Consider the following 24,218-nt stretch of genomic DNA (forward strand, 5'->3'; position numbering starts at 1 on the left):
ATATAAATAAGTAACAATATAATCACTCACTCTTCAATATTAGCTATCCTGTCATTTTTCTATGACATTTTAACTATTTGTACCTTGTTATGAACCCTTTGTTAATAGAAGGAATATAAACAAATAGTGCCTGAATATCTGAATAAAAGTTATCTATGTAGGAAAACAGTTTTCTATGGACCTCCCACATTTTTGCATGTCTTGTGAACAAGGTACCGACTAGGCTTTGCTCTGGACTATCTTTTCAAAGGTGCTTGGGTAGTAAACAGCCAAGGCAGATCTGCTCACAGCCTTAAAGGATGGCAATAGTGTCTTCCTCTAGAGTTAAGGACAGGTATGCTTATAGCCTATTATAAAAGATTTATGTCCTCTAAGCTCAGGATTCCTCTCTTAAAATGCAATCTACTGCATGTGAAAATGTCTCCTGGTTCTCTCTGTATTGCCATCTGGGAATTGTGACTCAAAGAATCAGTACTACAAGAGATTAGAGACTGGCTACTGCTATTGCTGTAAGAAACTGTCCTTTGTTTCTGGCTTTGGAGGTTTGTATATTCTGTGATCATCCATGAAACCATGTTAGGCTAACTTGTAAGCTTACAACTGGGGGAAACTCAGACCCTTCATGGTGCTTGGCAAATATTATAAGGATTTTTGTACATATACTTGGAAGTCATTTAGCCTAATCTCCTACTCATTCAAGACTTTCTTCTGTACATCTTGACAGATGGCATTCTAAATATCACTTAAATGATTCCAGTAAAAGGAAAACTCTTCTCAAAATCTATTGCATCATTGCTCCCTCCTTCTGTGAACTGAACTATTAATAACTTCATAATACTGAGTTTTGCCTGGCCTCACCTGGTATTGCATATAATAATTATTCTATTTTCCACATGGCAGGTCTTTGTATTTGGAAAGTACTTACTTAGTCTCCACTAATCTTATTTAACTCTCTAGACATAGCAATTTTGTTCCATATCTTCATGCACTATGTTTTCCCAACCCACTAGATACTCTAGACACACTACAGTATGGTGATTATTCTCACAGATGCTTGGAACTATAGATGAATTCAATAGATTATATGGCTAAGGCACAATTTAGTGAAAATATCATTTATTGTTTGGACAGAATGCATTTGATTGATTTAATGTAAGATTTATGGGCAGTTTTTGTATTTCTGTCATAGTGTTTACATTGGGCTTGTGATTAAAATATTCATACTTTTTCCATGTGGTCACTCTCAAACTATGATTGTCTTTGTAAACTGACTTTTTAAATCTATAACATAAGATTTTTATTTTTAACCAATCCAGATCATCTTGAATTTTCCTTCTGTCATCAGATATTAGTTCCTTGTTAGGTAAAATTTATGCCATCTGAAAATTTTATAGACATCCTTACAATCACTTAATCTTAGTCACTAATGGAAATATTGTCCACAAAAAAGGCTAAGGACAAGGCATTAAATTCCTTCTTTCATAATAACACAGACCATACTTCATTTTTATTGACCAGTTGTCTAGCTTGTTATAATCTACTGAATGATGCCATTATCCAGCATAAATGTCACCATCTTATCCACAAGAATATCTTATTTGATGAAATTAAAATAATCCACATTTTTGGAAATCTCTAGATCTACCATTTCTTTTTTTTTTTTTTTAAGATTTTATTTATTTGACAGAGAGAGATCACAAGTAGGCAGAGAGGCAGGCAGAGAAAGAGAGGAGGAAGCTGAGCAGAGAGCCTGAGGTGAGGCTTGATCCCAGGACCCTGGGATCATGACCTGAACTGAAGGCAGAGGCTTTAACCCACTGAGCCACCCATGCGCCAATAGATCTACCAATTCTTTTTTTTTTTTTTTTTTTTAAGATTTTATCTATTTATGACAAGATCACAAGCAGGCAGAGAGCGAGGGGGAAGCAGGCTCCCCTCTGAGCAGAGAGCTCGATGTGGGGCTCGATTCCAGGACCCTGGGATCATGACCTGAGCTGAAGGCAGAGGCCTAACCCACTGAGCCACCCAGGTGCCCCAGATTTACCATTTCTTAAAGAATATTTCAACACTTTACTAGAAAAAGAAAAGGAGTGGCATTCAGGAGGATGAATCAATGCTAATTTACCTTGCTACTGACCAAGTAAGGGAAAGGGATTTGGATTTAGGCATCTTTGTGTAAATAAGAAATTACTTTTCTGATCCCTAATCTTATAAAAGCTAAAACTTTAAGCCCCTGAAGGAGTGATAGCTAACATTCTCATTCCCAAAGTCCAGGCAAAAATCCATGGCTTCTGGTGAAATAGAAGCAAAATATATCCGTTTCTGGGGAAAAAGACAGGACACTCCTATCGCCACTGTGACTTTTTGTTGCAGTTGGAAGTATACTATATCTTTATTGTTGTGTGGTTATAAACTTGTCAAAATGTATCAAACTATATACTTAAAAAAGGTGAATACTACTGTATGTAATTTATGCTTCACAAAACTGTCAAAAGTATATTAAAGTAAGTTAATTTTCTAAAAATTAGAGAATAAATATAAAGAGGAAAACAAAGAACATGAAATCAATATTGCCTTTAAAAACAAACTGAATTTTGAAATAGCAATCATTACCATTAAAATTTAAGTCTAAAAAGATCTCCCAAGGAAACTGAATGAAACAGGTACCTATTTCGCAGTTTTATTTAGATCATTAAAAATCTTATAAGTTCCCTTATAGCAGTTTCTAACTAACAATACATTACAAATGAGATATGTATTATTTTTTCTACATGGCATTAAAATGTTTGCGAACTCCTGTATCTATTAATTGTAATGTATATGAAAAGCAGAAATGTACAACATACTGTTTATTTTGTAATAAAATGAGAAATTAAAAATAAGAGTTACAATAAAAAAAGACTACCCCTTGGAAATTGAACAGTCCTATCCTAAATAATTTTTCAATCAAAGATGAATACATATATATATAATTAAAGACTAGGGGAAAAATTATGAGAATAATAATAATAATAATAATAATAATAATAATTCTTAAGGATATAGTCAAAATCAATGAAAAATCAGTAAAAGATAATCATAGCTGTAAATGCTTTCTTTATGCAGAAAGAAAACATAAATAGATTAAGTGAAGAATAAGAAGAGAAATATTAAAATCCAAGGAGGACAAAAATATAAAATACAAAAATAGAAATGAAGTAGAACTGAATGCACTAAAAGAAAGAATAGGGAAAGGAATGGCTAAAACTAAGCCATTTGGTTTGGTTAAAAGACCCCCAAAATTAAAAACTTCTGGCAACTCAATACCAACATAATATTTTATAAAAATCACAGTATTATAATAATAATAACAATAATAATAATAGAACAGCCTTATTTTTATGTTTGTTCACTTTTTGTCCTGGATATACTTCTATTATTCACTTTCTTAATCCTTGACTTTAATATTATTTATTTATTAATTTCAGTGTTACTTTGAGTCAGTAATTGATTCAAATCATCCCTACAAAAAGTCAAAGGACAAAGTCCACAAGATCATGTTGATAGATCTAAAGGATATTTGAAAAAAATAAACATTTATTTCTAATAATAACTCTTGGAAAAATAATGTTTCTCATATCAATACATAATCACAATTATCTGTGAAATAATAAATCATTCCTAGATTACCTCACTTACTTAAATTCCTTTTAAAGATATTGTAACATATGCAGTAAGAGAAGAAAAACATGTAAATATTGAAAAGCAGTACCAACCATCATTATTTGCAGATGATGTGAACTAAATTATTGTAATATTAGGTCAAAAGGATATAAAAATAAATATATTTTATTTACACATAATGTATTATTTGCCCCAGGGATACAGGTCTGTGACCCAAGAGGCTTACACATTTCATAGCACTCAGCATTGTACATACCCTTCCCAATGTCCATAACCCAGCCACCCTATCTCTACCCCACCCACCCTGCCAGCAACCCTCAGTTTGTTTTGTGTTATTAAGAGTCTCCTATGGTTTGTATCCCTCCTATCCCATCTTGTTTTATTTTTTTCCCTCCCTACCACCCATGACCCCTGGCCCTACCTCTCAAATTCCTCATATCAGAGAGAACATATGATAATTGTCTTTCTCTGATTAACTTACTTCACTTAGCATGATACCCTCTAGTTCCATCCACATCGTTACAAATGGCAAGATTTTCTTTCTTTTGATGGCTGCATAGTATTCCATTGTATATATATACCACATTTCCTTTATCCATTCATCTGTTGATGGACATGGTTTTTTCATAGTTTGGTTATTGTGGACATTGCTGGTATAAACATTCAGGTGCACATGTCCCTTCGAATCACTACATTTGTATCTTTAGGGTAAATAACCAGTAGTGCGATTGCTGGGTCATAGGGTAGTTCTATAAAAAAACAAATATTTTGGGAGCACCTGGGTGGCTCAGTGGGTTAAGCCTCTGCCTTCAGCTGAGGTCATGGTCGCAGGGTCCTGGGATCAAGCCCCGTATCAGCGGTGGCGTTGGCGGGGGGGGGTCTCTGCTCAGCAGGGAGCCTGCTTCCCCTCTCTCTCTGCCTGCCTCTCTGCCTACTTGTGATCTCTCTCTGTCAAATAAATAAATAAAATCTTAAAAAGAAAATAAAAACTAAAATAAATAAATAAATAAATAAATAAATGTTTTTAAAATACATATGTAAATGCTAGCAATAAGAAGTTAGATAATAATGGGAAAAATCCCATTCTTACTATGAATATATACAATGCTTTCAAACTTTAAGATGCACACAGTTCACTTGGGGGTTTTGTTAAAATGCAGATTGAGCAGGTTTGATATGGGAATCAAGATTTTACATTTCTAATGAACTCTCTGGTGCTGATGATCATGTTTTAAGTAGTAAGATATATATATACACATATAAGGTATAGATAGTTTTATGTATATATTACATAGTATATATATATGCATGCATACACATTCACACATATTTTCATGTATAATTCTCACATAAAATTTTAAAATTTAAGAATTTAATAAGAAATTAGTGAAACCTCTGTTTTTAAAAAAGGAAAAAGAAGGTTAAAAATTACTGGAGAAAAAATATTTAAATGAAGAAGAGAAAAGTCACATCCCAGGATGGGAAGACAATGGTATAAAAATGTCTATTCTAACTAAAATTGATCGAATGCATTTTTTCTTAACACAATGAAAACCCACCAAATGCTGTAACTTTAAAAGATGAGGGTTATAAAGTTCATCAAGAAGAATAAACATCCCAGACAACAAATTTTTTTCAGAAAGACAGCATTAGGCAGTTCTTCTCTTCCAGAAGTTAAGATGTATTTTAAAGTGATGATAATTAAAAAAATTTGTTCTGCATAGAAATAGATGGATTAAAAGTGTGGGATACAAAGTCCAGCCATGGATCCAACTGTGCATATAAACTTACATATAATGGAAGTGGCATATCAATCACTAAGAGAAAAATAAATTATTTGACAAGTGAATTTATCTATTATAATATTTATTATTTTACATGATCTCATTCTAGTCAGTTCAGTGCTAGTCAGTTCAATGAGAATCATGACCTGTTACTAACACTATCTCTATTCTTCTGACAAAAATGCAATGAGTTCTGCAATTTAGCTATTCTCTTTAACATGATCTTGTTTTTTGCCAAAAGCCCTATCAACATAGCTAAATCGGAGTTATTTCCTCTGTGATAAAATCAGGCCCATCAGCATAGAGTTCTTCTCTCTCTGATTATAATTGTAGGGTTGCTGGGGTTTTTGTTTGTTTGTTTCTTTTTTCACTATAGCCCCCATCAGATTGTCCATTTTGGTCTTAGACTACCTCCTATAGCTCCTCAAATGGCATCAAATGATAAATGATTAAGAACTTTTAAAGCTAAATCAACATTTCCTTTACAAGTTGTAGGCACATAAAATACATCTTTATAAGGGTATGTTATTTTAGAAAGCATCAAATAAATTACTAAAAGTGTAAAAACTAGGCTTCATAATCCCCATTAGCATTTCTTTGCCAAATATCTAATAAGACATATCATAAGCACACAGTAAATTCTGCAATAGCTATGAGAGCCAAAAATAATAAATTGCCAAATATAATATCTCATCTCAAATTTCTAAACTTTTTTCTTTATAATTATACCTCCACCTCTCAGGGCAGACTGGGTCCAGGTCTTCTTGGAGTCCCTCAGATAAAACTGTGACTCACATGGTACCATGTAGCGTTATATTATGATTAAAAGAAACTCTTCCAGTTTAGCAATAGTAATTTCTAAGCTCGTGTTCTCTACTTGCATTTCTTCAACACCAGAAATGTAATTACAAGCAATTTTTAAAAATACCTATCCTTTTTAGAAGTCACACGGAAACAATTCCCATGTTTATCTCATCAACCCCCTTACTACTCATGAAAATTTTCTCCTTCACCTACATCCCAAACTATTTTGATGACTGTTCCTTTCCATCCTCCCTCTTCTACTAAACCTTTCCTTCCCTACTCCTTTTTTCCACCACACCCCATCCTTCTCTCCAATCTTTGCATTTTTATCAGTAGAACTCGTGGGGGTGGGGGTTGGGGGGGAAAGAACTTGTCTGACAAAGCAAGATTCTTAGAGAACAGCTCAGCAATGCCAGAATACTACATCATGGGCAAAGTGATGTCAAAGGCTAGAAACATCCATTCAGTAAGGATTTTGTCCCATCACATTTGTAGGCACTTCGTAAGATTGCACCAGTGAATGAATGATTACAAAGTTAAAGGGAAGAATTAACTATGATGTGAAAGAAAATTCTTGTCAGTCAGAAGACCTAGGCCCTTGACAGAGCTCTGCTCTTATTCCCTCTGATCTACTTTTACAAAATTACTTTTACAAGGATAAGACATATAAACATACTCTTTTTCTAAATTAATATAAAATATTAGCAGTTCAGTATTGATACGGAACTCACGTAATAGTTTTTTTAAATTTCCAACATTTTAATCAGAAATCACCAAAAGAAATAATGTATATTCTGGGGGTTTAATTATTCATTTGTACAAATTATTAGTCATAGGGTAACATAAAACATCACTAACTTAGGCCCCTTTAATTCAGAAATCATCATGCAAATCATCATAGGTATGATATGAAGTACTGAGGCTAGAGATAGGAAAGAGAATAAACTTGAAACCTTTCTTCAGCTAATTTGTTGTGTATGATTTTAGAAAGTTCCCATAACCTCTTTGGTTTCTGTGAAGTTGTGTTTAAAGTGAGACAAGTTGTTCAAGCAATCCGTCTCATCGTCACATAATTCTATGATTCTGCATGGGCCAGATAGATGTTCCTTTTCTACTTTATTCTTTCTATAAACAATGGTTCTGGGAATGGAATTATTTTTGTTGGGATGTTTTACAATCTGGATATGACTAGGCTTCAGGGATCACATGAATTCCCTAAATTTAGGCAATTATGTTTGGATACATTTTTCTGGGCAGAAGTACATAGCTTACATCTGATTCTCACAAAGCTCTGTGAACTTCTCAAAAAAGACAAAAAACCACTTACTTAAATAATGGACTAATTCCAAGTGATTCATATTAACTTGTTAAAACAGGCTCACAAAAAGTTTGCTTCATAATACTGTATTGGTTCTGTAACATTCTCTGTCCCACATCAGTAACACAATACTCTGTTAGTAGAAGCTACATTTCAAACTTTCATTAATAATCTCCCCATTCAGTGACGAGCCATAGACTACATCTGTCTAGTTCACCTCATTACATCAAATGCCTTGAACAGTGCCTAGCTGTCAATGAATGAAAGAAGGGAAATGTCTACCAGTATATCTCCAGGCGAGAACACCGGTAGGGAATGATCATCTTTTCATCTGGGCATTAATTGAGACCCTAAAACTTAGATGATGGTAGAATCAACAAATAAGGATAGATACCTCATTTTATACTCAAGCCAAGCCATTGTAATTTCATTAAAGAAGAAATGAAATCCAAAGTGATTAAGGCCTGACCAAAAGTGGCAAGGTCAAGACCAAAGGAATGGAACAGATTCCTTTCATTTCACTAAGAACCTAATTATAGAGTGCAAATTACAATGCCACCCAAATTCCAGTTCCTTTCTTTTAATTGAAATTCAATAGCTAATAACCTTGTCCTTCATTATGAGTACACATACCATAAGTAACCTCTGATTTTTGCCTGATTTATTAACATAAGCAAATAAAATAATATTATGTCTCATATGTAATATAAGTTGGATTCCATTTTTTGTCACTGCTATATCTATAAAAGATATTCAGTGCTAAAAATCAAATTCTTTTATCATGTAAACATGATAAAATTTCAATAATGCTTGTTTATTTGTCTTAACTGACAATTACAGGAAGAAAATGGTCTCATTCATTAGTATCTTTTAAAATATATAGTACATAAAATTGAATACATGTTATTTCATTCCTGTACAATTCTAGTAATTGACTTTTAAAAACCTAGTAACATTAGCATCTCTTTTATCTTCTTACAGGAGCATTGTTTTAAACCCAGCTTATTTCCGAAATCATCTTCGCCAGGCAACAGTGTTTAGATGTCTAGAGAGATATTCAGAAGCTGCCCGGTATGTTTGTTATAACTTTTGCGAAGATTTATTTCAAGTTAAATTAATTTCATTCTCAGCTTCTGGTAATAGCATAATAGAACTTTCCATTTCTCTCATGGAGTATGATTTTACCAGAATTATTGTCTTATAAATGTCAAACCAACAATTATTGACTATCTTTTTCCTTAATTAAAGCCATTCTCTGTTCATAGCTCTTAGTAAAAATTCAAACTTTCCAGCCATGAGGTCACTCATAATGATGGGAAAACTTCCAGGGAAGATTAGAAATGAACTTGACCTCTTGCCCTCCAGTACAATCCTGGTTTTGGTTGTAATGATACAATTCTGTGACTCTCTCTTTCTTGAGTTCTGGAAATGAAATCCAACAGCATGAAAAAGACCTCAGGAGCTCTTTCTAGAGGAGATGGCATCAGTTATAACATCAAGGGTTGTTAGAGCTGTTCTAATATATTGCCTCCTAGACCCCAGTATGTTTTATAAAAACCTAACAAAGCAGCTTTTAATATTTTCATCCCCAGAACCTACACAACAGAAAAAAAAATTTACAAGAATTGTGCAACAGCCTCAATGTTACATTCAGAGTTCCTTTTCACCTATGACTACAAAGGCTTTTTTTCTTCCTGAGTCAAGCTCATCATATTGGACTTCCCTTCCTTTTGATGAATCTCTCAATGAATTTTCCTCATCTCCCAATGAATAGCGCTATTTCTAACTTGTCCACTTTACTTATTTAAGATTTTTAAAATTTATTTGACAGAGAGAGAGGGATCACAAGTAGGCAGAGAGGCAGGCAGAGAGAGGGGAGGAAGCAGACTCCCCACCAAGCAGAGAGCCCTATGTGGGGCTCCATCCCAGGACCCTGAGATCATGACCCGAGCTGAAGGCAGAGGCTTAACCCACTGAGCCACCCAGGTGCCCCACCCACTTTAATATTCTAGGAATTCAGCAAGGAAATGTGAGTGGTTTCTTCACCAGCTCCAAGCACTATTCCTAAGGAAATATCTGCAGTAATAGGGATGAGAAGCCTAGGTTGCAATCTTTGCAATATAACACTTTCTTGGAGAGTGTAGTTTAAGGAATTTAAATGGATAATAAAATGGTTCCATAAAATTAATACCATGAAATCGACATGAATTCCATTTATTTAGGTGGTCGTGAGAGTTACCAAACTGAATTAAATGATGGATACGGAGGGCAGAATTAATCCCAACTACACTCACTTTGCAGTCAAACAACCATTATGCCACAACATCTATTTACCTGTATGTTAATGTGCATTTTTTAAATATAATGGTCTTTATGTATCAATCTCGTTTTTTGCATTCTATTTTTCCTTATACTTTTTCTAATGTATTCCATCTGATGTACTCACTTGTGACTTTTTTCTACATTTTATTTTCTCCACTAAGTTGTCTGTAACTTTCTTTCTGCCCACATACTTTTCCCATGTGAATGAGAGGGAATTTAAGAGGTGGTGGTGAGCTTCAGTCCCATACTTTTTAAAAAGTCCCTAGCTACAAATGAAGCTAATAGGTCCAATGTAAACTGATACCACTACCTGTAAAATGATGTTTTCTAAAAGATGGTTTATTAATGTGTCTTCTGAATCTAATAAAAAAAATCATTAGGAGAAGACTAGATGCAACTTCAAAATTAGATTGCAACTAGTAAAAAACAAGCTGTGAGAGAGACTATGGAATCTGGGGAAACAAACAGAGTTATAGAAGGGAGTAGGGTGCGGGGATGGGGGAGTCTGGTGATGGGTATTAAGGAGGACACAGATTGCATGGAGCACTGGGTGTTTTATATGAACAATGAATCATGGAACACTACATCAAAAATTAATGATGTACTGTATGGTGACTAACATGAGCTTCCTTCAGTCCCATACTTTTAAAAAAAAACATGACACAATAAAAAAAAAAGATGTTAAGAAAAATTGATGATGGTGTGCTGGGATCGGCTTGTATAGACTCTGAAAAGCCAATTGTTAATATTCTGGAATTTACAGAGAGCCAGTTTTTAAAATAGAGGAGAACTTAGTAATGCTGGGAAAATTTACACTATGGAAACTGGCTAATGCTACAAAGCCGCCTTTTCTGGTTCAGGGAGAGCCAGGTTGCCAGCCTATCATTGACTATAACTTAATTGTATCAAGCTTTGACTGTTTGAGTTAAAGTTGTGACAAAAATTCTTTATGGGCCCTAAAACAAACAATAAAAACTTGAAAATTAGTACTCTGTCAGTATTTGCTATACAAAGTTGGAACTGAATATCCATTGTCCTTGATGTGTATATCCCTGCAATGAAATAAATGTAGGTGTTCAATATCATATAATGACTGACCTGAAGACCTGATAATAGTCCTGAGGAAGTTCCTGATAATTTTTGGTTATGCTGGTATGGACTTTCCAAAAGAGAAGTAGATACAATTAATTACAGATATAAGAGTTTTTCATCTTGGCTTCCTTGGCAATTATAGTCCTCAATATACAATATTAGTCATTATGGTTTTCCCGAGGGGAAGAATGAACATGACTATGATAGGGTCTCTTAGCTATTAGACTTGTAATGTGAATAATAAATGCAAATAAATATATAGAACATTCATGTTTATCAATTACTTTCTTGGAAATTTGGGTAGTTTGGTTCAGGCCTCTTACAAGGATATTATATTTAAACTCACTGGAAAAGCCAACACCTTAAAGTTACTTCCTCTAGAATGTCAAGTAGTCATGTTTCTGAAATTGAAAGGCACTTAACAAATGCAAAAGAATCCCATTACTAGGTGACTTAGGAATCTTAAAACCATTATTTGCAGTGAAGTGAATCATCTCTTTCTGATTCACGTTAGAGTATTTATAACCAGGAACTAGAATTTGGGCCACCTAAGGTTTTCTGAGCCTAACCAGCTCTACTCAGGAAGGAATACTTAATAAAAATAGGTCAGAAAAGATTCCCAGGACAGTCTCATAAAAGCCAGGATTCTCAACAGAGAGACTAGAGAAAATGCTATGACCTGTATTTGAATAGAAGGTATCAGTCAGGTTTATAACAATGAGCAGGTCCTTTTATTTTATGGGTCAATATTCTTTTAGTAACATCCTACCTACCAGAAGAGAGAACAAGAATATATAGATGGTAGGAAACTGGATAAAAATAAGGATATTTTATTTTGCTTTAGGCTCTGCAGGGATGCTGGTCATCCTTGAGCAGACAACTGGCACTGGTTAAATTGATTAAAGTACATTTTCAGACCATAAATCTAAATTGAAATTGCTGTAACTCCCCAGAAACAACCAACCTGTGAGGTCTTACCTGAAATAGCAAGTAGCGTAGCTCTTCAACATCTCTTCATTTCTTTGCACATAAAAGTATATGTGTTGAATTAGAATGTCTTTGCTTGAATCTGCCTTCTCTCGTAGCACTCACACACACACACACACACACACACACACACACATACATATCCTTTGGCACTACCTTCATAAGAAAGATGGTAAGATAAGAAAAAATATGCAGAGATGTGAAACGAACAAATGTGAAGACTATTTTATGAAAAGAGCTAATAACTCTTGATAATACGAATGGTGTGTCTTTTATTTCTGTATGCTCAGTGACTTCCACAGAGTTTGACGCATACCAAGCACCAGTACAGGGTTGGCAAATTAAATTAGCCAGTTTTGAATTTGTAATTAAGAACCATTTAGCAGCAGCAATAAGGAGATATTACATGAAATTGTTAGTACAACCCTGGTTAAAAGATAAATATGAGAGTGTTCACATAGTTAAGTTATGGTGATAGTATCGTGACTCCTATGATAAAGATCTATAAGGCAAAAAATAGCTGACATTACAAAGGAACTACTTTAGTTAAGATCACACTGTGTAAGTGGAAGCAAACAGAAGGTAATACTAAAGGGGAAATAAAACAAAAGCTTCTGTTCATCATTAAGGAAGAGTTAGTTGTGCATTTCTACATATATGAACTAGATGAGGGCTACTGGAGCAGTAATCATGCATTTAAATATTCACAAATCTCAAGCTGATGGTGTATGAAGGAGGTCAATTATAAGATAGAAGAGCTGTATGAATTACAGAGAACTAGAGACCACTAATTACAATGACCATATAATTTATCTTTCAAACTTATTAGTGAAAATAAGCATTGTTAAGAAATAACCAGGAAAATATGCATAAAGCAGGACTGTTGTGACCACACTGGCCATCTGGCACACTACCCTAGTCCTTCTGAAGGGAATGGCCATATTCAAGTACAGTTAATGTTGCTGTATACAACTGTAGTACAGTGTTGTCGAATTTTGAGTCTTCAGGAAATAATGCTTTTCAGAACTTGGCAAGAGAAATCTCTTAATTTTTCTTTTTTTAAAATTTCTTAACTTTTAAATGTCAATTATTTCATGTTTTTCAAACAGTTTCATATTAAGAAAGCTGAAGTAGTCCCATTCGTGAACATGTAATTCACCAATTTGTTGCAACAAATCTGTTCTACCTTTTATTTATAGTAGTATTATTTAATACCACATTATATATAATATTATGATAAATAGATTAGGTAATCAAATATATAGTCTAGTATTTTTTATCTTTTTCCTTCCTTTTTTAAAAGATTTTATTTATTTATTTGACAGAGATCACAAGTAGGCAGAGAGGGAGGCAGAGAGAAAAGAGGAAGCAGGCATCCCACAGAGCAGAGAGTAGGATGCAGGGCTCGATCCCAGGACCCTGGGATCATGACCTGAGCTGAAGACAGAGGCTTTAACCCACTGAACCACCCAGGCGCCCCTATCTTTTTCCTTCTTAAGGTAATATACAAATAGTATGTTCCTTTTAACCAAATCAAAACACAATACAATTAATTCACAAGATGAATTAATTCATGGCTACACTCACTAGAGTGAGTAGCCAGATAGATAGAGAGAAGCCAGATAGGTAGATAGTAGAGGTTAAAACTGATGCCATTGGAAATGGAAATAATGCATATATAAATCACAACATTCCAAAAGAGAAAGTGATCTAAAAATAAATTTAAGTATTTGTTCAGAAACATAGTCACATAAAACAGTGATATTTTCATTGATAGGCAATCACTCAGAATAGTACTACAACAGTAAGCAGTAAGAAACTGTGTCAGCTGTTTTAGTGTCATAGAACTCTATGATTTTAAATGAGATTATTGTGTGTCTTGCAAGGGAGGAGAATATACTGACAGGTAGACTTAAGACAAATGATTCTGAAGAGATGATAGTAGTGTTGGGAATTTATTTTAACTTAGTTCTGATTCAATTGAAAGTATAAAATCCATTCAAACACCATGCAAAAACACATCACAGTTTTTTGGTTAAAGTAAGTTCTCATTTATGTCTTTAGATAGTATAAATGAAGACTGTAGGCTAATTTTTATTCTTAAACTGTCCATCTGCCTGAAGGGCTTTTTCTTTTTTTATGGAGACAGTTTGCCTTTACCAGAACAGCTTAGTGTAGGCTAATATTAATCAGTCCTACGTGACATACAGTTGTATGCTGGAAGGTGGACATGATCATTCCACCATTAAGTGATTTTCCTTTTCCTAGGTATTGATAAAGCTGTATGATCCTGAAGCACTACAAAATTTGCTTCTTCATGTATGATTTCTAAAACAGACACTAATATAGACAAATTTTAGTCATTTCATATCACTTAGGTTAAATACCTGACCATAAGACTATAGCTCATCAGTTTCTATGTATGTAAGATGCAGCATTTGTGACTTCACGGAAAAAAGTGAAGGTTAAAAATATTCTAAATCTTCAAGTTTCTAACCATCTTGTGTTTCTTAATGATTTAAAATTACAGACTCATAAATGTCTAATCTTACAACAAAAGTACTAATCATAAGGTTGCAATAATAACTGATGGCTTAAAAGTAACTGTTGCCTTAAGAAAAGTTGAAATTTTTGGACATGATCCAAATTATAAGTAAATTATTGAAAAAATAATTTTATGTCAAATAGAAAAGAAATTTAACACAGGCCTATTGCAAAGGACATCCAGAAATTCATTAGAGAAAAATAAACAATGATTAATTTTGTGAATTTCTCCATCTTGCTGATGTACATCATGATAATTATTTTTGTCCCTATTCATTCAAGTTTTAAGTGTGAAGAAATAAAGAAATAAAAATGTTCTCTTCTTATTCTTCTTCCCTTCAATCAGATGCCCACCTGATTCCACATGTTCTACAATGGTGGAATTATAGAAAATCAATTAAACATTAAAAAGTTTAATTCAAAGGAGCTGAAGTTTAACTCCGCATGTCTGTGCTATTTTGTTATGCGTAAGTGTTGCCGAAAGAATTAGAATTTAGTCTGCTGATGATAAAATTATGATAATGGATCAAAACTTCCATATCTTAATCTGCAAATTGGAGATAATAATAGCATCTATGTCCCAGAGGTTATGGGGATGAGGATGAATGAGACATTCATTATGAGGATGAATGAGACAAGTACACTTGGCACAGTACTTGGCATATCATAAACTCTCAATAAAAAATAAGGATTATCATTGTTTTTGTTGCTGTTAATGGGAACTCTTTGAAGATATGTGAAGCTTCCTAAATAGAAAATGAGTTTCTCAACATTAACACCAGAACACAACAGGACACAGATTGCACCACAATACTAATAGACCCTGTCTAACTCTAGGAGTCATGGGGAACCTCCATGTTAACATTGGGGTTGAAAGGCATGATTTTGGTTGGGTTAAGGAGTTAAAAAGGGAAAAATTGATTTTTTAAAAAAATTTTGCATATGAAAATATCATGAATTTTAGCATCTTATTTCATTCTGAGAGATACTCCAATTATTCTTAAAGTGAGTTAGATTGTAGAGACCCCCAGCATGGGTAGGTGGACGTTCAAATGACATAAATAGTTTAGGTCATCTGGTTTTGACTCCAAATTCTCCTTTTTTCTTTTCCTCATTTCTGTCAGAAATAGCAATACCCTGACAAAAGATTAGGCTGGAAATCCTAACAGCGCACTGCCGGAAACTCTGAAATTCTTCACACACACACCTCACTTTAAAAAAAAAAAAAAAAAAACTGGCATTGGTTCATTACACTATTACGCACATAAATTAATTTTGATGCCACTGATTGTGAAAATTGCTTATAAGTCAAAAGTTCTATTTCTGTATCTGTCTGCTAAAGAGTAACTGTCTGCATTGGAGAATTATAGCCAAGTCAGAGAGACCTGTGTTCCACTCCAGGACCACAAATGACTAGTTATGTGTGACCTTGGGCAAGTTAGTTAAGTAACCTCTTTTAGTTTCAATTTCCTCAACCATAAAATGAAGATAATAATACTACTTTACAAAGTAAGCATAAGGTTTGCATGGAATAATGAACATGAAACATGAAACTCAGTGCCTGGCACATAGTAAGGCCTCCATTAATTATTGCTCCTGCTGCTATTGTTATTGTTGTTGTTGCTGCTGCTGTTGTTGTTGTTACAAGCTTTGAAGAATGATGTTTAAAACCTAAAACATTCACTCTAAAATAATTATGTCAAGTGCAACTTTGGAAAAAACATTATATTCCAGAGCTACCACCCCAATTTATCTTAACTTTGACAGCCGTCATCTATGATCCCTTGCTTTTTGCCAAACTCTATGTCAGATGTTTGTAGTGCATTAGCTTTGCTCCTCACAACTCTGCAAAGAAATTATATTCCACATTTTTTAGGTGAGGGAACTTAAGCTAGAGTTCGAATGACTTGTCAAAGACCATTGATAAGTACCAAATCTGGAATTCGACCTTAACTTTATCACCAAGACCCTGATTTCTGCACAAAGGATGTACTTGCTCTTGTCACACTTCGTATTGGCCACTTGGGTGAGTTTGAAATGGTATTGATTGCCTCATTGTGGTTTACATTTTCTTTTTTTTATTACTGGTGCACTTGTGCATTTTTAATATATTTATTGGGCAATCATGTTTCCTCTAATGTGAAACGCTCATTTGTATATTTATCTTGTGTTTATTTCTTATTGGATTGTTTGTCTTTTTATTATTGAATCATTGGATTCTTTGTATACTCTGGGTACTAATTAGTTTTAGCAATATATGTTGCAAGTAATTCCTTCCAATTTATGGTTTATATAATCATACTCTTTTTGTTATCTTTTGATGAAAAATTAAAGACTTCTTTTGAGTGTAGTCAACTGTAGTCAAATTCTTTTATGATTTGCACTGCTTAAGTTTTTTAAAAAATTCCCTTCTATCCTAAGCTCGTCAAGATACCCTTCTAAATTATCTCAAAAGTTTTTGAGTTTTTCCTTTGCCTTTTAAGTTTTGACCCAATGATAGTTGTTTTTTATATATGGTGGGAGGAAGGATTCTCTTATTATGTTTTTCCCTAGGTGGATAACCAATTATCTTGATATCATCTTATTAAATCCTTTTGCTATTTGTCTACCATGTTAGCTCTGTTTATATCAATTTTCCATATGTGAATATGTCAGTTTCTGGTCTCTATTCTATTCATACATCTGTTTGTCTGTTACCTTGCCAAAAACACACTATCATACATAGGATTATATTTATACAATGGTTTATAATTAGTCTTGATATTCCTGATAATCTAGGAAAGGAAACTTTACCAACCGATTCTTTTTCAGGAATGTCTTGTCTATTCTAAGCCTTTTGCTCTTCCACATAAATTGTAGAAACTGTGAATTTGAATTCCAAACCAGAATAGTGTAGTTAGGAATTCCCAAGGAAGACTCTCTTATTTCCTTTTCCGCAGTCTACCAGGATCCAAGGCCAAGACTGACATGCTGTTCCACTCTTTTGCTCTGTAAGAGTTTCTCCTAGTTCTTTTATTGAATGTGTTATTTGTAAGAAAAACTTTAAGTAGGTTGTCTATTCAGTCTTCCCTCTGCTTAAACCCTTAAGACTTGTCTACTTTTCCCCATGCACATGTCTCATTAAAAGTTAGTAGACCAGTAAATATTAACATATATCCTCAGAAAAAAACTTTTTTGTTCGCTTATTAAACCCTTTTTACTTATGTAACACTATCTACATATTTTTTAAATGACTATTTGACACAAGAAGCCAAGGAGATGGTACCCCCAATAGCCAAAGTTAAAACAATCTGAATAACTGGGGCACCGGGGTGGCTCAGTCGGCTGTGTCCAACTCTTGATTTCAGCTCAGATCATGATCTGGGATCAAGCCCTGCATAGGGCTCCCTGCTCTGCGGGGAGTCTACTTGTCTCCCTCTCCCTCTGTCCCTTCCCCCACATGCTCAAGCATATTGCATGAACTCTAACCTCTTTCTCTCATAAATAAATATATCTTTTAAAAAAACACAATTTGAATAACAAAACAAATATTGGTAGTATCAAATTATAATCCATTGAATTAAATGAATATTCATATATGAGTTTATTCTAATATAAAAATAATTGAATAAATATATGGGGGATAAATGAAAATTCTTCCTTACAGAGGAATACCAATTAATAAATGTAGAATAAATGAGAGAAAATCAATGTTAGCAAGCACCACAGTAATAATTGTTGCAAGATATATCTACTAATGGACTTTAATTTCAGCAATTCCACTTTGTTATTTATCTGAAGACAACAAAAACACTAATTTTAAAAGATATATGTACCCCTATGTTCATTGCAACATTATTTACAATAGACAAGATATGAAGCAGCCTAAGTGTCCATCTATAGATGAATGGATAAAGACAATATGGTGTGTGTATTTGTCTATCTTTATACACAGACACACACACACACACACACACACATTAAGAAATACTACTCAGCCATAAAAAAAATGAAATCAAGCCATTTAAGACAATATGGATGGATGTAAAGGGTATTATGCTAAGTGAAGTAAATCAGACAGAGAAAGACAAGGACCATATGATTTAACTTGTGTGTGAAATCTAAAAAACAAAACATAGACATAAAGAAAAAATTGGTGTTGGTAGAAGCATAGAGAATAAAGAAATGGGTGAAATAGGTAAAGGGAATTTAGAGGTACAAACTTCCAGTTATAAAATAAATAACTCACGAGAATGTGACATAGAGCATTGAAAATATAGTCAATAATATCATAATAACTTTGTATGGTGACAGATGGTAACTAGACTTATGATTCTTTCATAATGTATAAAAATATCAAATCACTATGTTGTACCTGAAACTAATATAAAATTGTATGTCCATTATAATTCAATATGAAATAAGAAATAATTATCTCCTACAAATATTTATCAGTTGGAGAGGAAAACCTACTCACTTTATTGTGAAATAAATGAGCAAAGACCACCATAATCAAGTGGTCAAGGTTAATACCACCAGTAATAAATATCTACATTACACACACATACCCCCAATAGTATGCAATGAGACCATCACATTACTTCTATGGTATTCTTGCCTAAAACACAATTTCAGTTTAATCATGAAAAAATATCATACAAATTCAACTTGGGAAACAGTCTACGGAATAACCAATTAATTCTCTTTAAAAGTATGAAGGCCATAAAATATAAGAAAAGAATAAGGAAATGTCAAAGACTAGAAGATGCTAATGATACACAACTAAATGTATTGTGGGATCCTTGACTGGATCCTGGAACAGAAATGTGGCAATAAGGAAAAAACTGTTGAACTTTAGAGAAATCTGTAGTTTAGTTAGTAGAAATGTACCAACATTAATTTCCTGGTTTATTCACTATTCTATGGTTTTATAAGTTGTCAAGGTTAGAGGAAGCTAGGTAGAATGATATACATTAACTCCTGTACAATTTTTGGGACTTTTCTATAGATTTCAAATTATTTCAAAACAGACTTTTTAGAAACTTGTTTTTTATGTTTGTTTTCAGTCCATCTTGTTTAAAAGTATCAGCTGTCCTAAGTAGTGTTTCTCTGATCATCTCATCCACCATATTCTTAAATTTGAGACTTAACATTTTAAAGACATTTTTATCATCTTTCTCTCCCAGCCTATTTTGGGATATCCTTTGCCTGCTATAATTTAAGAACATGTTCTTTTTCTACATATTATATCTCCTACAGATTCCATCTTAATTTTAGCTTCTGGAACTTATTTTGATATACTTTTATACTCTTCTTTAATTACCTGAGTCATAAAATCTGGTGCTGAGTCCATTAAAATTTGGGCTAGATAATCAAGATCAGCAGTTCAGTTCTATCATTACAATTATGTGAGCCTTGGTTGGGTGCCTGGGTGGCTCAGAGGGTTAAGCTTCTGCCTTCAGCTCAGGTCATGGTCTTGGGGTCCTGGGATTGAGCTCTCTGCTCAGCGGGGAGCCTGCTTTCTCCTCTCTCTCTGCCTACCTCTCTGTCTACTTGTGATCTCTGTCAAATAAATAAATGAAATCTTAAAAAAAAAAATTATGTTAGCCTTGGCAAGATCTTTGGCCTCTATGGAATGGGAATAATGGTAGGACCCAGTCTCATCTCTCCAAAAGTTGTTATGAGAATCAAGTCTCTTCTTTCTCCTAGTTCTGTGACATCATACTCTCTGGATTTTTTCCTACTGCTCTAACTTTTCCTTCTTAATCTTATTCTCCAACCTATTCCTTAAAAATTAGTGTTTCCCAAGGGCCTGTACCCTTTACTCTTTTTTAAATTGTGCATTTACTTTTCCTTGGCCATAAAAATCCCCTCTGCTGGCTTTAGCTAATCAATCTACTAATGACTCCCAAATTTATGCCCACATTCTCAGATCTTGCTCCTAATCTCCACATTTATATGTTCAAACACCTTCTGAATATTCCCACTTGACTATATTAGAAGCATCTCAATCAAAACATATGTTCTAAACTGAACCCTATTGCTTTCAAAAACTTAACTCTCCAATATCTTAATTGTCTAACATAATGGATTGATTAATTAAATAGTGGAATTACCGATGGAATACAATGTTACCATTTTAATTACTGCTACAGCTGCAAATTTACTAATGTGAAAGCTATTCTCACCGTATTGTTTATTTTAAAAAGCAGGTTAAAAAGCAATGTGTAATACGCTGTATTTACAGAGCAAATTTGAACACATCTCTCTCCAGACTAATTACTTTAAATTACTTTCCATAATCTACCAAATAAATCCTGGCAAAAAATTAAAAGGTCTCTTGTAATTAAGTCCCTGTTTGTCTCTGTCTCTCTGGCCTCCTTTATACACACACACACACACACACACACACACACACTTTAATACTCAAATATTACCCAAACTCAGCATGATATTTCATGCTTATACATATCTGCATATCCTCTTCTCAGAATAGCTTTTCCCTCTTTGGTTATTTCTGAAACCCTTCTTGGGGTCTACCTCCTCTGAGAAGTTTTCCCTGATTCTGTTTTCTCCCAATAAGATTAATTTTTTTTTTAAGATTTTATTTATTTAACAGACGAGATCACAAGTAGGCAGAGAGGTAGGCAGAGAGAGAGAGGAGGAAACAGGTTCCCTGATGAGCAGAGAGCCGGATATGGGGCTCGATCCCAGGACCCTGGGATGATGACCTGAGCTGAAGGCAGAGGCTTTAACCCACTGAGCCACCCAGGCGCCCCAAGATTAATTTTTTTCTGTATTATTTTTGTGCCTTGTCTTTATAGCTATGAGCGCATATTCCCTGTCAATAATTATTCCCTTAAAAGTTAATTTATCGTAAAAGGCTAGGGGTTTTTTGAATATGGAGAACTGATTAATTCACCTTTTTCACCTTTACCGATCTTCAAGACTCAATCACATTAGTCACAGTATAAACATTTGTGGAACTGAAATTAGAATGCATATGAAAGCACGTAATATACCACAGATAGAGTGTTCTGAAATGAAAGATAGTATTTATTACTATTTAAATTCATACTATAATACAGTGATTTTTTTTACAGTGATATTTTAGATCAGCATTATAAAAGATAAATTCTTCAAAAGGGTACTCCTTACTTACATTAATTAATGTAATCTGGGTGTCAAAATCTTGAATCTAAAGGTAAGGTAAAATCCCCTTAAGCCAGGCGTCTGTTAAAAGAAATACGGAATAAAAGGGTAGCTCCTTATTCCAGAACTTTATAAAAGTAAACAAAAGGATTTATTGAAAATAATTTGATCCAGACTCTTTAATGAAAACTTCATGATTTTTACTCTACATTTTACATGATTTGAATTTTTCTAAGCCTTATCAACCTGTGAACACAAATCAAGTTATAATAATGAAAAAACTGCATAGATTGGCTTATATCCCCACTGGCATAAAACAAAATTTTACCTCTTTCCCCAACTAACTTGGGATTTCTGGGGTCTGACTCAGATGCACTCCAGAAAAGGAAAGAATGGAATAGCATGATATGAAAAGGTTAGTTTTTAATGTTGGCCTGTAAGGCATGTACATGGTTTTGTATATACAACCTATGTACAAATATGTTCACAAAAAAAATTAATGCTTATTGTAATATTCAGTATATAATTCCATAGAAACATTACATTCAGAAACTGTGACTCAAGAATTTCTCTGCTTAGAGTATTTTGGCAAATTAGTGAAGATTCTTTTCCATTGGCCCTTCCTTGTCATCATTCCATCTTCCATAGATGACTTTGCCAGTTCACCTTAGCCCTCAGTTAAATATCAAAGTTCTTCCTATAAGGCTTGGACCACCCACTTGCCAGGCAGATGTTTGGTTTCTTTGCCATTGATCAGGGAAATCCTTAACATCTTTCTCACATTTTAAAAATAGGTTTAAAACTAGCAATGAAGGGGTCCCTGGGTAGCTCAGTGGGTTAAAGCCCCTGCCTTCAGCTTGGGTCATGACCTCAGGGTCCTGGGATGGAGCCCCACATGGGGCTCTCTGCTTGGCAGGGAGCCTGCTTCCTTCTCTCTCTCTGCCTGCCTCTCTGCCTACTTGTGATCTGTCTCTGCCAAAGAAATAAATAAAATCTTAAAAAAAAAAAAACTAGCAATGAATATTGCTGATTTGACTGATTCTATTCATTGCCTGTGGGCTTAAGGTTATTGAATACAATGGCAAGCTGACACTGGGTACAACTTAAATTTTCATTTTTCCTTTTGTTTTTTCCCCAATATTCTGGAATCCAACTAGATTAAATACATGCCTGATATGCCCTTGATATTACTGGGTTTTGTATCAGTCTTCAGTCTTGGGGTTCCTCACCAAGAAACTGGGAACAGGCCCCAACCCCAAGAGCAAAGGAAATTATCTCTTTGTTAGTGTAGTCCACATAACCCTCTTAAGGATCCCATAAGATTCTTTTCCTAGGTTTGTTGTATAATAAATGTTAATCTCTCAAAAGAGCATCTTTGAAATATGGAGTCTCTACCAATTTATTTTCTTGAAAGATTTTGCTTTTTTCAAATAAATTCTGTAAATTCAAGGCCATGGCATTAGATTTTTAAAATCCTGCCTCCAAGTCAGAAATGACTGCATTGTCTCTATAGGGATGGAAGCCCAGGCACTTAGATCTGAAATGGATCTCATTAGTACTGGCCCTAGGGACTTCCTGTGCCTCACCTTTGTGCAGCCCCAGGGCAGTTGTAGCAGCTCTGGAGTAAAATAACAGAGTTACTATTAACTCTTTTATACCCTAAATCAAGTGGAGTATATAAGTTTAATAAGAAACGGGGTCTCTGTTATACTTACCTCACCATGAGTGTTTATCCTCATAATGTATCTAGCCCCCCTAGACCTCACTCCCACCACCAACCCTAGACATAACCCTAGAGTTCCACACCTTCCTTCAAGGAATACTCTTATTCTCTTAAGTTTTTCAAAAAATTTAGAATTTTGTTAAGAGGCTCTTTCTGAACAATCTATTCTTCTGCAAGCTGGTATGGTTTGTTTCATCATGCTTAGAGAACTGTTTCTTTCCTTACAAATAACTCACTTGAAAAAGTACTTGCCAGCTGTTATTGCTTCCCAAAATTATTTATTTATATTTTAATTTATAAATATGCTACCATTACTTAATGCCTCTGGGCACATTTGCAAAATTAAAAACACACAAAAAACAAGACAAAAACGATGCAAACTGTGGTTTACGTAGGGGAGAAAAAAGAGCATCATCTCTGCCTACATTAAACCCCCTTCAAGCAAACATCTAAATAAACAGATGGATATTGCACTGTATCCCAAAAGAAATGTAAAAGTTTCCTGAAATCAATACCATGAACCAATTCAAGAATACAAAAGTTCTCCTAAGAGCAAAAGCATTATTACCTTGTAAACTCAACAATTGTAGTACAGAATCTAGAATGTGGCTTCTAACATTATCCATGTATTCTGTCCCCAAAATTTGACAATGTAAATATTACTTCTAACTGGCACACAGTAAGTGCTCAATAAATTAATAGTTAGTTGCTTTTAATATGCATACCATTTTAATTTCTAACTTTATAGTTTTACTTAACACTGGTCATATCTGGAATCCCTCATTTTTTTCTTCAACCTGACCTGTATTCTCTTTTCATCTAAGAAACAATGTATAGAGCTTTTATTTTA

At 34.0% G+C, this 24,218-nt stretch overlaps 1 protein-coding gene across 1 annotated transcript in view; it reads left to right on the forward strand.

The window, feature by feature from the left end:
• The window catches only part of SPATA16 (spermatogenesis associated 16), a 222,489-nt gene that overhangs the window by 94,469 nt on the left and 103,802 nt on the right, over positions 1–24,218 (forward strand). Inside the window, exon 3 of the mRNA XM_059388053.1 lies at positions 8,551–8,640. Coding sequence (XP_059244036.1) covers positions 8,551–8,640 — 90 coding nt within the window. The remainder of the gene's footprint in view (positions 1–8,550; positions 8,641–24,218) is intronic.

This window comes from Mustela nigripes, chromosome 2, assembly GCF_022355385.1.
Source record: "Mustela nigripes isolate SB6536 chromosome 2, MUSNIG.SB6536, whole genome shotgun sequence".
NCBI classification, from domain to species: domain Eukaryota; kingdom Metazoa; phylum Chordata; class Mammalia; order Carnivora; family Mustelidae; genus Mustela; species Mustela nigripes.